The 15,835-nt window shown below is 51.7% G+C and overlaps 1 protein-coding gene across 2 annotated transcripts in view; it reads right to left on the reverse strand.

Moving 5' to 3' along the window:
- Positions 1-6,370: 6,370 nt before the first annotated feature.
- LOC144945280 (uncharacterized) overlaps positions 6,371-15,835 on the reverse strand; it is a 91,655-nt gene continuing 82,190 nt past the window's right edge. For both annotated transcript variants that reach the window (XM_078873669.1, XM_078873670.1), the window contains 3 exons: positions 15,688-15,761; positions 13,780-13,910; positions 6,371-12,475 (listed from right to left, as the gene is read on the reverse strand). In XM_078873669.1, the coding sequence (XP_078729795.1) occupies positions 12,253-12,475; positions 13,780-13,910; positions 15,688-15,761 (428 nt within the window). In that variant the 3' untranslated portion in view covers positions 6,371-12,252. The remainder of the gene's footprint in view (positions 12,476-13,779; positions 13,911-15,687; positions 15,762-15,835) is intronic.

Here is a 15,835-nt window from a genome sequence, read left to right on the forward strand (position 1 = left end):
GCAGGCGGTGGTGCAGGCGGTGGTGCGGGCGGTGGTGGTGTAGGCGGTGGTGCAGGCGGTGGTGTAGGCGGTGGTGCAGGCAGTGGTGCAGGCGGTGGTGCAGGCGGTGGTGCGGGCGGTGGTGGTGTAGGCGGTGGTGTAGGCGGTGGTGTAGGCGGTGGTGCAGGCAGTGGTGCAAGCGGTGGTGCAAGCGGTGGTGCGGACGGTGGTGGTGTAGGCGGTGGTGCAGGCGGTGGTGCAGGCAGTGGTGCAGGCGGTGGTGCAGGCAGTGGTGCAGGCGGTGGTGCAAGCGGTGGTGCGGACGGTGGTGGTGTAGGCGGTGGTGCAGGCGGTGGTGCAGGCAGTGGTGCAGGAGGTGGTGCAGGCGGTGGTGCGGGCGGTGGTGGTGTAGGCGGTGGTGTAGGCGGTGGTGCAGGCAGTGGTGTAGGCGGTGGTGTAGGCGGTGGTGCAGGCGGTGGGGCAAGCGGTGGTGCAGGTGCTGCACTCCGCTATCCATCCCGGCGAGCCCAACCCCGCTCGATTCCCGCTCAGTTCAAACAACGATGCCGAAAAACTGAACCGGTCCTGGGCTTCACCTAGGTCGACTCGGCCTCGCCTCGGTGCCAGGTGCTCGTTAAATACAAAAGACTTCCCATTTCATCCTCAACATATTTTTTCTTGGGTGGCAAGTGCTGTTAGTCTCTTCCTCCACCCGTGGCGATGTCTGTACACGCAGCACCGAGTACACATTTGAGGCTGAGTCGACTCAGCCGGTAGGCACAGGACCGGTACCGGATAATCGTTGACTGCTGTGGGTGGTCGCGGGGGATCAATCGAACGTCGGGTTCGCAGAGTTCGTAGTGAGCGGGGCGCTTCGCCCGCTGCGCTACAGCTCCCCACCAAAACAGACGCGCGGCGCGGACATCGCCGATGATTCTAGATTTAAAGCTTTCGTGACTGCAAGGATTCATACTCTTAGTTTTTTCGGTAAAGTCACGTAGGTAAAAAATGAAATTAAAATTAATAAAAATAAAATAATAAAAATCACGACGTTTCGGAGGCAACACAAGTCTCCGTCATCAGGTGAGACCGTCACAGCCAGATTTGCTGTATCAAGTGAGGCAGGGAGTCTAAGAACTTGCATCTTGGAATTTTGCCTCACTTGATACAGCAAATCTGGCTGTGACGGTCCCACCTGATGACGGAGACTTGTGTTGCCTCCGAAACGTCGTGATTTGTATTATTTTATTTTTATTATTTTTAATTTCATTTTTTACCTACGTGACTTTACCGAAAAAACTAAGAATATATTGCCGATGATACTCGTTCTGCAAACGGAGACTTCCAAAGAGTCGCGGCGGAAATCACAATTCACGCGGTTGTCCTGCCCACGTAATTGCGCGCGGGGTTGTCCGTCCGCGAAGACGAAGAAACAACATCGATGGCAATGGTCGGGGCGATGGTCTCAGTCGAACGAGTGTTGAGATTTGGAAGGAAAACGAGAAGCGGTTGCCCCGCCTCAACTCACAGCCACAGTGATCTCCTGGCTCGATGGGCGTTGAGGTATTGGTGCTGATCTCCTGTTTAGAGCCCTGGGGACAAAGTTGTGGAACATTCTACCAATTCATCATTACCATGGCCGGGAGCCGGAGGGGAGGTTGGGTGGGGGGGATGATGAGGAACCACAGATAACACTGGTCAACACACTTTTTCTGGCATAAGGTATTCCAACGGTTTTAAGGTAATTTTGGGGTGCTGATTCCAAATCTGGCATCAGTTTTTGTCTATCACATCAGGTTTTTGAGATATCAAATATTGCATTTTCAATAAAAACTGCAGAAGAAAAATATTAAAGAAATGTGGATATCTACATAAAATGATATTATAAACACACTATCCTAAAAATACAGCACCATATTTTAACACTAAAGCAGTCACTGACTCGCAACAACTTGCAATCATAAGTGACAGAGTTAATTTCGGGTAAAATCAATGAAAATGGGGTATGCCGATAGCATAAAAATGAGATGTGATAGAGCAAATCTGAGATCAGATTTGGAATCAGCACCCAGAAATTAGCCTAAAACAGCTGCAAAAGTCCAGGCCAGAAAAAAACGTTTTTTTTTTGTTGACCATTGTAATTGGTGTTGGTGGCAGTCAGCTGAGCCTCTATATTTTAAGATGTTTTCAGGCAACGAGTGTTTTCCATGGGGAGGAATCCGGAGCACCCGGAGAAAAAACACATCTATCCCAAACTGATAGGACGGATGAAGATTAGTTTAACACGTAGGATTTCGCGACCAATACTCTCCATAATCGAGGTGTTTTGGGTTAGATCGCGTAAATAAATTACGTTTCGTTAAATCCGCCACCACCCGACACGGCCAATTAGTAAGGTTTGTCGCATAAGGGGCCGTCCATAAATGATGTCACGCGATTTTGGACTATTTTTTACCCCCTCCCCCTTCGTCACACGACGTCACAAAAATCAGACCCCCCCCCTCAAATATGACGTCACAAAGCTCTGCCCCCCCCCCAAAAAAAAAAAACATAAAAAATGCTTCAAATCGCTTCAAACTATTGTCATTGTAGTGCGTATTTAATGTGGCGCTGCACTCTGATGTTGTAGGAGAAAACATGTGTAGGGGTGTTACGGAGGAGCTGTATGTGTAGGGGTGTTAGAGAGAGAGCCGTTATGCATGGCAGCTTATGGGAAACAAACACAGTGGGCGGGGCTACGTGAGTGCACGGGGGGGGTGCTCTCAACGACGTCCGCACCAGGCAGCCCGGGGCCCCACCCCTCAGCGGGGTGGAGTATAAAGGGGGATGTGTCAGAGGGCTCGGGGCAGAATGTTTAAGTAAACTCTTGAAGACCGAAGACTGCCTAGCTAGAGCCCTGGACTCCCCTGGGACGCCGCCCTTGTCAGGGCCGCGCAGGACCGAGCCAGCGGCGTGGTCCCGTGAACCAGAGCCAGGACTCTGGGACTCCGGGTACCGTAGCCCGACTGACCAGTGTCGGGCCAGACAGCCTCCCCTAGCCCAGTATTTGGAGGATTAGGAGGCAGGCTAGGGGTAGCTAGCCGTGTGTTCCCAGCTATCCGGGTGAGGGGGCCGATACCCCCTCCAGTACTGTATGTCCCCAGTGACTGTTGTGAAATAAATACGTGTGCCTCTACTCGGGTGTCCACGCGTCCTCAACGGTACTATTAAACAGCCTATTTAATTAAGTAGAACGTGTTGTCTATATTAATTCAAAGTTGCACATTTTGATGTGACGTCACATTTCCCAAACCACCCCCCTCTCTCTTCACACATCGTCATAAATGTCTGACCCCCCCCCCCCCCTAGGTGCGTGACGTCATTTATGGACGGCCCCTAAACAAAACGTGTGAATTCGTTATTAGTACAGCACACTGGTGTGTTGTAAATGTTGTGGGTTTACTCTCCAACACATTGGCTGTGTCGGGTGGTGGCGAGTTTAACGACACACTCATTTTTACGCGATCTAATCCAAAACACCTCTTACAGACGCAAATGTGTCCACACTTTGCTGGAAAGCCAATTGGCACGGCACCTCCTCAAAGCCCACGGGAAGATTTAAATTTAACAAGAAAATAACGTGATCTGAAGTAATCTTCTTGTTTGTTTATTTTTGTAAACATTGTATTTCTATATATATTTTTTGTTATTTTAGTGTGCATTCTTAAATGTACGTAATTGTTTGTTTGAGCGGTGAGTCAAGAAATGTCTTCGTGCCGGATTAAAGGCAGCCACGTACGTAGATGCCACCCCCCCCCGCCTCTCCCTCCACATTCATAAACGAGACACGCGTAAACAATATTTGGCTGAGATTCTATTTCCCCACCCCACGTGTAATAATGATGATGAAGCCACTCTGATGATGCTGGCATACGATCACGTTGTGGCCAGCGGCTCGCCTCTGAACAAGAGCGAACGGGCTCAATGTTGGGATGGCTTCATCTCGTAAATAATACATGTTTACATTGTATTTAAAACATACTCTTAGTTTTTACTTTATCATGTGCACCAACAGTACACCTCGTGCTCTCTTTTAGCACCGCCCCCCCCCTCCCAATACGTTCCATTCATTGGCTACCACATTCTGATAAGCTCCCCACCCCCTCTCCTTCCCCTTAACTTGCATTTAAGAACTTGCATCTTGGAATCCCTGCCTCACTTGATGCAGCAAATCTGGCTGTGACGGTCCCACCTGATGACGGAGACTTGTGTTGCCTCCGAAACGTCGTGATTTTTATTATTTTATTGTTATTAATTTTAATTTCATTTTTTTACCTACGTGACTTTACCGAAAACCAAAAAAAACTAAGCGTATGAATCCTTGCAGTCACGAAAGCTTAAAATGTAGAATGTATTTAAAACAGTCTCAGAACGTTGCTACGTGAGCGGCTGACGTACCCGCCCCCCGCTCCCCCCTCCCCCCAATGTGTATTTTGTTTTCTTTCGTGGGTCGCGAGCAGAGCACCACCGATGTCATCGCGAACACAGCGCACGCGTTGCGGAGCGCGCGCGCGCGGCAATTTACGAGCACCCAGACGCATCCACCGCTTAATTGGAACCGGCAATCTGGCTCGGCTGCTGTGTTGCAAAGGCACGAACGAGCTAATGCCCCCACCCACCAACCCACCCAGCCACCCCCACCACCCCCACCACCATCCCCCCCCCTCCTCCTCCTCCCATATGGATAAAGAATAACTCAAGTCTACCGCACGGTGACATTACCCCCCCCTCCCCCCCACTAATTTAATCCGTTTGTTGTTGAATTATTGGAACGCGTTGTGGTTTCTATCGGCCGCGCGTCGCGCGCGGTGTAAGCGCGGCGGCGAGTGTTTGTTTGGTGGCCGATTGACGTTCTCCCTCTGCCGCAAGAGTCAGACCACGTGAGGTTCATTGTTATACAGTGGTCCAAGAGACAGGTCACGTGATGGTTATTGTTATACAGCGTGGCCCAAGAGTCAGACCACGTGAGGTTCATTGTTATACAGTGTGGCCCAAGAGTCAGACCACGTGAGGTTCATTGTTATACAGTGTGGCCCAAGAGCCAGACCACGTGATGGTCATTGTTATACAGCGTGGCCCAAGAGTCAGACCACGTGATGGGCATTGTTATAAAGGGTGGCCCAAGAGTCAGACCACGTGATGGTCATTGTTATACAGGGTGGCCCAAGAGTCAGACCACGTGATGGTCATTGTTATACAGAGGGGCCCAAGAGTCAGACCACGTGATGGTCATTGTTATACAGGGTGGCCCAAGAGTCAGACCACGTGATGGTCATTGTTATACAGAGGGGCCCAAGAGTCAGACCACGTGATGGTCATTGTTATACAGAGGGGCCCAAGAGTCAGACCACGTGATGGTCATTGTTATGCAGAGTGGCCCCAACGTGGGGACACGTGAGGGTTATTGAATTAAATTTTACATTGGCGTTAAAACGTTTAATTTATTCTGTAAGTTAATATTTGAGCTATTATAATTATTGATATCCACGGTTATTTTTTTCCTTCCTCCTTTTGAGATGACATTTAAAAATGTAAAGAAAATTGCCTAAAGGCGAAGGAGTTCAACTCACTTTCATGTACGCTAAAGAAAAGGCAGCTGTATTAAACCAAAATCGTACATTAATTCCAAAAGACAATTCATGCACGCATTTATGTTAACGGCAGTCCGCTTGAACATTTGTTGAAATAAATATCGTAACCCTGTGTGTCCTGACGTTTGGGCCATCCTGTATATTGAGCTGGAAACCAATGTACTTTGCAGAAAGTGGCCCTCGCCTGTGAACCTCCGGGGCGTGATGTTGATTTTGGGTTTGAGTGTCTGCTGAAACGTCGAACGTCAACATCTTGCTCGGGCTGTTCCAACACTCCTCCTCCTCCGCATGTTGCTGAAAAATCAAATCGATCGGGATACGTGCCCACGCGACGCGCCAACTCGAATTGACTGGCTCAGTCGAGAGGTTGGAGAGCTACAATTAAAAGTGTCGACATTACACCTCCACAGTGAACTAACACAGAATATAAAATTAATCATCAATGTAATAAATATTGATTCGGGAAAAGCCCGATCCGGGCAGTTTACCAGCATCTATTAAAGAGCGCCCGACTCTGCTAATGATTATTATGGTGCAATTATTACGGTGCAATGCTTTGATGTTGCCTGCCAGCCGAGTCGCCATTGCAAACGCGCGTATTAGCTCAATGAAAGCTTTACTCGGTAAAGACTTATTATTCTGACTGTACGCTACATTTGACGAGACACTGAATAAAGAAAACGATTCACGGCCTTTGCCGGCATGCGTTCAAGCAACTGCTGCTCGTAGCAAGCTGTGCTGCCACAAGGTCGCGATGATGTGGACGTCTTAAAAGTAAAATAGAAAACAAATACGTTGATGTTTTGCGCGGAGACACGTATGGGAAGAGGACGCGTTATTTATTCTTTTCTCAGCATTCTCCGCGAAGCCACTGCATTATTATTGTTGTTGCCGTGTTACAAATAACAACGTGAACCTTGTACGCCTAGGAGGACTTAACATACCCTATTGCGAGCCATGCGAATTCAAGTGACCTCAAGGATACATCGTTTATTTCTATAGATTTGAAAATATACACGTTATGGGTTATCTCTCTCTCTCGGCACATATACTATAGCAATATACAAGAACGTCGAAATCATTGTGGCATGCAGCAATCTAGGTTTTTTTATTGAGTGGATACAGCACTGTATTTAAAATTCTTACGATTCCACCCCCCATGTCCTCCCTTGACCCCCGGCCATCTCCGCCTCCCGCCCACCTGCATCAACACTATGTTCGGCCAGTGGAGTCTATCAAAAACACGATTGATCACCTCACCAGGCCGGGTCGGGAGCGCTAATAATATCCATGGGAAAAAAACCGTACAAATTTAGCATTAAAGTGACAATTTCCTCTTATTTTGTTTTGCTCCATAATCCCATCAAACAGTCTCTTATATAAAAACAACGCCCGCCGTACATAACACTTCATTGCGAAACTCGCGACTTAAGTGCCCTTTAACATTTTCCCCCCACCACTTGTTCGGAAGGCGGGTGTGTAAATTTCTGCGTTTACGATTCGGGGGCAGACGTGTGCAAACGTGACTTGTAGCTTAAAGCAAGGCTGCCTCGCACAATACTGCACCCGGATCAGACGCACAAAACCAGGGATTCATCTCCAGTTGAGAATAGAAACAGCAGCGGTGCTGTCTTCTTGGTTCTTTCGGTAAAGTCACGTAGAAGGGAAGTAATAAAAAATAATAAAAACAAAACATAATAAAATAATTCTCACGACGTTTCGGCCACAACGCAAGCAGCCGTCCTCACCTGTGGCCGAAACGTCGTGAGAATTATTTTATTATGTTTTTTATTTTTTATTACTTCCCTTCTACGTGACTTTACCGAAAGAACCAAGAAGATGAATCCCTGCAGTCACGAAAGCTTTAAATAGAAGAGCAGCGGTGCTGGTTGGGGGGTAGCGGTGGTGTAGCGGTTAGCGCGCTGCGCTACACTCCCAGCGACACGAGCTCGATTCCCGGCTCACGTCCACCACACAACCCCAGCGACGATTCTTTATCTGGACCGGTGCATGGGCCCTACCCAGATCGACTAGGTCTCAAATTCTTGTGCGATGTGTCGGAAACATTGCCACTGGGGAGACAAAGGCGGTCGAGCGTGGTACGAGCCACAACACCCACTCGTGTTACGTTGCGGCCTTCATTGGTGCATGGGAACAGCACTTGTCCTAACAGTCTGTTTAGGGCTTAGAGGGGATATATGTCTTTGGGGGGGGAGGTGGGAGGAGGTCGTGTCGCTATGCGCCTGGAAACCCGAGTTCGATTCCTGGCCACAGCTCATGTCGTCCGTGGCGAGAAACATCGGAACAGCTCATGACGCGTCTCTCCCCCACCTCCCTCCACCGCCGCCAGACATTAATTAACCAGCGCTGACAAGAGTGGTAAAGTATGGGCAAACAAGCCATGCCACTTAAGTAAAGCGATGAAGCCTTCATCCAGGAAGGGCTGCGAAATTACGATTATCAATATGTATCACTATATAAACAATTGTATGGCCATATTGGAAGAGTCGGCCAAATATACTTTGTCAAGGGTCTCTCTCTCTCCCTCTCTAGAACTCACGGTGGAGGCCCTTCCGGCAGCATTGGCGTGAGCAGGCAATTGCAGGGCTACGCCTTTCCCTCTACATCAAACTGAATCCTGACTCCAGTCTAGACAATGCATTTAAAACGCCCTTCCGCTCGCTCCAGACCATTGTAACAATCAAATTTTTGCCCCCTCAGGTGTCACAAACTGGGAGTCAACTCCCTTCATATTAAACAAAGAAAGGCAGCCTTTTTGTTCGTGCCCAAATTTGATAAGATGCTCACAAGCACACAAGTGCGTGCATGTGGTATTGTAGATTTGTTGGTTTAAACCATCCGTCGTTTAATTACAGCTACAATATATTATCGTATAATATAACAATGTACAATGTGTACACAACAACACAAAATAAACGAACCCGCCGCCCTGCGTTCCACCTCGTATCCACGTCCCCCCAGCTTAGGACGTGTCCGCTACACACGCTGGTAACGAGCGGTTCAAACTCCCTGCACATTAATACTCGGTTTCCACACGCGGCGTGATTGAAGGGTCGCATGCAACTCGAATCGCGCATCCGTATGCGGACGTCTCCGCAACCGGTTGCGGCAACCGGTGGGAGGGCTCACAGAACGAAGGACCCAAGTCGACTTCCAAAGCGGCAATCGGCTCGCTCGACGATTTTCAAATCGCGTGCAACGCTCACAAAACAAAACAATAACTCGCGCGCGATTTTTGGTTGCTGCCTTCACGAATGACGCCACTGCCGCAACTGCTCGCTCGCACACGTGGACGAAGCAGCCGCAGGCGATTCAAGTTGCGCGACCGACCACCACTCGGATGTGGACCCCCCACCAAAGCCCCACCAGCCGGCCTTGCACACCCGACGCGTTCCTTAAGCCGGCTGCCCATTTCAAACAGCCGCCGATGAAAGGCCCCGACGAACCGTTCAAGCTCTCTGGCGTACACTCGCTTACTCGCTCGCGCACGCAGTCGTAAGCCACTCTTAGCAGCAACCTCCCTCCCCAGCACCCCCCTCCCCGCCCCCCATCCGTGTAAAATATACAGCATACGTCAAAAAAGCACGGGGGGGGGGGGGTGGGGGATACCTTCACGCTACACTGCGCAGGCGACCCCCGCGGTGCGGACAATGCGAATGAACGATCCCATTGGACCGGGTTCCTTTCGTTCGTCGCATCGCTCGGCGCTCGATTCCGACGTTCGAAAGTGTGGGGCGGAGTTGAACGGATGGATTCGACCGCGTGGCACCGAATGATTGCACGGCACTCACTGACACACATACTACACACGCTACACACAGAACGAAACAACCCACGGTGTGCGCGCGCGTGCGTGTGCGAAGTTTGGTTTGTCGCTTCAAATAATTCCAGCTCTTTTGAGTTCGGCAAACTTGTCGTGTTTTTTGTGTTTTGTTCGACTGCCGTGCGTCGGTCCACACCGAGGGCGTCTCATCGCCACCCTGGCGTGAATTGAGAGGCGACCGAAGGGAACTGGGGAAATTGGTTTCTTACGACGTCAACTTCAGCAGCCGTCCCCTGCGGAAATTGTTGTTACATTACACCGCACACCCTCTGGTATGCGGCCCGAGCATTGACGTCTTCATCGCACGGGAAAGTGGCGGCAGAATAGGCCAAAGCGGTGTCCCCGTTCGTAAGAAAACCAAACCATGAGAGTATTCTGGCGAGCACGCAATGCTGAACTTCTGTCGCGCCGCACGTGACCGACACGTGATCATCGGAGATGCGCAAAAGGCAGGGGGGGCCACCAAAGCGTGCGTGAGTCGGCCAAAGTTACCCCTCCGGAAAGGAAGAGGGGTAACTTTCGCTCAAGTTTCCCGCGAGTGGAGTCCGCTCCCGCCAGCAGCGAGCGCAAGCAAAAGCAATTCCAGCGTTGCACCTTCGCCATTGCCAAGTTTGGTTTAAAAACATAAAACACAACAAAAAAAACCCGCGCCCCCTTCGTTTTCACGCGGAAAGACGTCGCCCCCCCCCAATGATGACCGCTCCGATAAACTCGACGGGCTGAGGAAGGCAGCGAATAAATAAGGAGAAAAAGATTGTTGTTGCAGAGGCGAGCGGAGGAGTGCGTTGACGACACAATTTGGCGTGCGGGTTCGCGACAAGTGCGGTGCGGGCGGTGCTCCAAGTGCGTCGGGTAGTTTACGGCCCGACGCTTCGCCGTGGGCACCTGTGGTTTTGCTCGCTCGCTCATCATCTCAATTCAAGGTAACAACAACAGCAGCAGCAGCAGCAACCGCGAGCGAAACTTGCGCTCTAGAGGTCCGTTCCTCCCCGGCCTCCGCCACCCCCCCCCCCCCGCCATGGATTCCACGCAACTGAGGTGGTGTCGCGTGAAAATTGAGCTGCGGTTGATTTACGACAACGGCCCCGCTCCTTCGGATGAGATTAACAGTTTCTTTCCGGCGCTGGACAGATTTACAACGGAAAAATGACTACAATCATTGGTGCAGGAGCTACAGTTTGATGTTTAACCACTCCTCAAGTATATATATATTTCTAAAATTTGATTACGGGTTTCAAGACGTAAGCTGTAGAATGTTTTTTTTTTCCAGCAGAATTTAAGGCTTCATGAACAGAGCAGCTGATTGAAATTCAGGACACCCCTGCTTAGGTAAAAAATAAAATGGGTGTAGAAAATTAAATGAAAACAAAAGTGCCGCAGGTGGTCATTCGAGCGCACGTGCAAGTAGGAAAACGGTCGCGCACAGGCACACCAAACAGTTGCAGAGAGAACCACCGACGCACAAAAACACGCACGCGCGAGCCTCCCTCTCCCCTTTGGTGCCGAGTCCTGTCGGGCGTGCGTGTGCGCAGGGCGGGTGGATGCCTCCCCAGTGTCCCACAACGCGAGGAAGGTTGCGCTGAGTGTGCATAGACCGGCACGCGTGGCAACGAACGCCCAACACGCGCGCGCGTGGAGCTTGCTGCGGAGACAAGTTGAAGAAATGTGACACAACCCACGTGGGTGAATGCAGCATATATACAGTGACCCCGATAAAACGAAACGTTATTTGGTGATACTGCTTTGGCAGCGGTGCACAAGAGCAATTAAACAAACAACAAACAGATCAACACATTCCGTCAATAACGTTGCCTTCAAAAGGAAATTGAAATATATAAAACCGGACACATTTTCGGCAATGGTTACACAAATGATGTTGCGTGCTATCAAAAAGGGCCGTTGCCTGAAACGTCGCCTTCATATATTTATTTCCTTTTTATGGCAGTAACCCCTGCAAGGTCAGGACACATGTTCGGATAACCGTCACCGGCAAATTGTCACCAGCAACTTTCGCTTTGCCGTCATCCAGTTGCCAAAATGCGGACAGAGGTCACGTGACTGGCCCGAGGCTGCGTCGTTGCGCGAACGCGAGCTCTGTGCATCAGTCACTGCTCATCGAACGCCCCACACAGCGCTCGGCAACCTTTGTCCGGATTAGCTGAACTCTTCTTCTCAATCTACGCCACTCTGGCATGACCACGGCGCTCATAGTTTCATGCGTTGCCGGTGGCAATCGTAGGTGGCGGTTGCCCTGAAGTTGCCACGGTTACCTATGAGCATAAAACCGTTCTCTCACACCTCCCTATCCAAGGAGGAGAGGGAGGAGGGGAAGGAGGGGCGGGGGGGGTATTGAAAATTCGTGGTGGTGAGAGTGGAGGTGGTGAGAGTGGAGGTGGTGTTGGTGAGTGGAAGTGAGAATTGAGTTGGTGGTTGAGAGTGGCGGTGGTGAGTTTGGAAACTGAGAGAGGATTGTGGTTGTGGGGGGAGGGAGCAGGGGATGAAGCAGGGAAGGAGTGGAGGGAGGAGAGGTGGTGGGCGGGGGAAGTTTGGGGTGGGGGAATACACGGAGGAGGCCGGAGGGAAGGGAAGGGCAGGAGAGGGCAGGAAAGGGTAACGAGCGGAGGACTGAAAAAGCTATTAACGAAGCGATGAGGTCGTTCGCTTGGAGAGAAGACACGCGTTTGTCGGTTCCGCCATGAAAGTGGGAGGCGGGTGGGGTCGGTGGCCACGGTGAGAGTGGTAGGAGAGGGCGGGGGGGGGGGGAAGGGGGGGCAAGCTGGGCAAGGCGGTCGGCCGTCTCTAGAACGTCTCGTCGTCATTGCACTGCTCGGCGGTGTGGCCAAACGACTCGCAAATGCCGCAGTAGGGCCGCGTGGCGTGGCGCTCTCCGTGGTGGGCCGAGTGGGGCGGCTCCTCCTCGGGCTGGGCCTGCGTGGGGCAGTCCTCCGTGTCGTGCAGGTCGAAGCAGTCGCAGATGTCGCAGAAGAGACGCGGCGCCACCTGGCGGCGGCCCTCCTCCGGCCTGCCGGGGGGGAAGGGGTCACGGCAGAAATGGGGGGGTGGGGGGCGGTGGGTTAAATGCATTTATCGATTGCCGCGGGTTGCCGAGCGCGGGATTAAAAGGGCCGTGTGATGTAAAGAGGTCGGCGATGAAGAGAGAGGGAGGGGGGAGAGAGAAAGAGAGCGTGCCGACGATAGCGTAAAGAGATAAGTAATGGGTTTCTTGCATTGAGCAAGGTTAGAGGGGGATTGGGATGAGTTCCAATGCCCGCTGCAGAGAGCGGCGACGTTGGCAAAGCAGGCGAGACCTAATGCGCTGAACCACCATGAGCACGCGAAACTTGCAGGCGAGCTGGGAACACCGATAACGGATGGGAGTTACGATGATGGCAACGGTGATGATAGCAGGGCCTGATTAGAGCTACCGCGGTGTTTCCCCGAGTCGAGCGAAGGTTCCAAAAACTTGGGGAAAAAAAGATGACGCCAGAGTTTCCCCAAGCAAGCGACGAGAGAGCACGCGTGACAACGCGGCAGATGGACGGTGCTGAAAGAGAAATGTTGTTTCCCTGCAATTTGGGGCTTTGACGGCAGTAGGGGTTAGAGGACACGGCGGCGGTGGCGGTGGTGGTAAGACCAGGGGAAGTGCACGCGGCGAATCACTTCAATCAAAGGAGGAGAGACGCGGAGATCCAGTGGAAGATCAAAAGCAGTTCTCTCGAGATGGAAAAATTCGGGAAATGCGATAGAGATGTAGACAAAGCACCACTGTTAAACCGGTAATAGCGGGCAAGTCCGGGGAGTACACACAAATAATTACATCTGGGCGCGCCGTCACCGACGCAGCCCTGTTATTACGTCGTCCCTTGTTACACGGCCAACACTGACAAACCTCCGCTTTAGCTCAGCGGGGGCTAAAACACAAATGTTTCCCTTGTAAATCCAAAGGGGAGGCAGGGAGGCAGGGAGGGAGGGATGGAAACAATAACGAAAACCGTCAGAATTAGCGTTCTCACGAAGCTCTCCAGAGGCCTGCAGCATTGTGTGCTTTTCTACTGTCAAAACAATTGCGAGAACGCCCGCACGCTTGCTGGCATTCAGCGCCGCCACCACCACCGCCACCGCACAGAAGCAACACACGTGCGCTGCACGGATGGATGGACGGACTGATGGACGGACGGAGGGACTGACGGATGGTCGAACGGTCGGATGGATTGACAGACAGACAACAAACAGACGGACAGCCGAATTGACGGGCTTGCGAGCGAACGGGGAATAACGGGAAAAGCGGCGCCCGCGTCGGACGGGGCGAGGCGGACGTCTCCTTACTCTTCAGCGCTGTCCCCCTGTCCGGCGGCGTCATTCCCATTCACGGCTGCCTGGGCCAACTTCTCCAGCTGCGACTGGAGGTCCTCGTTCTTCCTCTGCAGCTCCACGATCACCGAGTTGAGGAACTCCACCTGCGAGCACGCGGGGATGAACAGGGCAACGGTGCACCGAACACAGCGGTGGCGTTATTAGCACGCACGTGGTGATCCGTTCATGACACACTCCTGCTGATTATTCTGTTGGGACTACATTTTTTTTTCAGGAGGGCCCTGATACCGGTTTTCGCAGGAGGGGGGCGACGATTGCGATGTAACCCAAAAGACGAGCAACGTGCGGATAATTTTTTTTCTCCAAAATTGGCAAATGTGGACCGTGACGGGGGGTCGCATACGGTGGGGCCCACTATAGCTCCACTCTGCACTCAATTACTCAGTAAGTGCCGTGTGACCGCTGTAGATGTGCCCTCTCTCAATTAACTGCCTTCACGGGCGCACTCGGCTCATCGATAATGACCCTCATGGCTACCCACTTGGGTCCCACCCCCCCCCCCCCCGACTTCAAAGAATCATTCCCATATGGCTGCTTCGTTCACCACTCTCCTTTTGTACCTAAAATGCGACTAAATTTAGATGATTGTCCATTTACATTTTCTTAACGTCCAGATTACCGCAGAAATTATCGTATGCTCTGGGTTATAAGGCACAGTTTTTTCTCCCCTTTGCATCTGCCAGTCATCACAGTCAGTGACCCTGTGGCAACGCCTGGGTCTGGCCCTGCTGCCAGAGAGCCTTTGACACTTCGCGTGGCATAAAAAAGAAATGCACCTAGCCTGGCTCAAGCGCTGTGGTGATGTCACCGCCATTTAGTGGCGAATGGCGGCTGTCGCTGTTGTTGTCTGTGTGTGCAGGGAGCAGTGGCGCTGTGGTTAGTGCGCTTGCGCTACGACTTGATCTCGATTCACGCTCACGGCCATTGATTATCTGAACCAGTCCTGGACCTTCCCTAGGTCGACTCAAACTCAAACGAGGATCTGGTGTGGTGTGTAATCACCACTGGGGAGACAAAAGCAGCCGGGCGTGGTGCTGGCCACCCATCCCCTCGTGTGCTAAGCCGGCCTTCAAAAAGTGCTTGCTAACAGCACTTTCCCCACCAGTGTGTTAAGGCTATGAGGGGGACCTTTGTCTTTTTGTGAGCGACCACATACATTTAACTATTATTAGCATCGGGTACTAATAAAGTTCGGGGTGCATCTTACTTTCCAGAGCATCTCATAATCCGAAGAAAACGGAATATTTGTTGTATTAGAAAGGATACATTTATATATTATTATTCTTTTTCCGTATACAAATATATAATCTTAATGGATTTCAGTTTTTCTGGCCGCGATTCAACGGCAGTTGGTGCTGACTACTGGAGGCCGGGAGGGAGGTGGTGGGGGGTTACCGCACGCACACGCACACGCACGCAGCACCAACCATTTGCTGGGCGAGCCAAGGAGCCACGGAGGATGTGGTGGTGAAGGAGGAGGAGGTGGAGACAGTGAAAGTGCAGCCAGAAGATAATTGTGCATCAGGGTTCAGGTGGGTGACGGTGTGGGTGGGTTTGGTGGTGGTGGTGGTGGGGGGGGTGGTGGAGAGAGAGGGTGGGGGTGCAGAAGGGGAAGCAACGAAAGGAATAAAGAAACAAAGAATGAGAAAATAAATCACGGGGAAACCAAGTGGAAACAAGAGCCAGAAGGTGAGAATACATTGGAACCAATCGCACGACTTGTGATAACGAACGCTCGTGCCAAAAACAAACAAAAAAAGGCACTGCGCACAAGGAGACAAATTAAAGCGGTGGCCGCCGCCGCCACGGGGCGTTGCGTGCGCGCGTGTTTGCGTGTTTGTCGACCGCTACCGCGTGTACCTGGCCGCTGATGTCGTCGTCTTCCTCCTCGTCGTCCGCGTCTTGCCGAGCCGCCTTGGTGGCCACGACAGCCGCTGCGGAGGGAAGAGGCGGCATTGGTCTCTGGTCGCATTCACTCAATTGTGAGTTTCGCGTCAAACAGAGCCTG

Source organism: Lampetra fluviatilis, chromosome 37 (assembly GCF_964198595.1).
Source record: "Lampetra fluviatilis chromosome 37, kcLamFluv1.1, whole genome shotgun sequence".
Lineage (NCBI taxonomy): Eukaryota > Metazoa > Chordata > Hyperoartia > Petromyzontiformes > Petromyzontidae > Lampetra > Lampetra fluviatilis.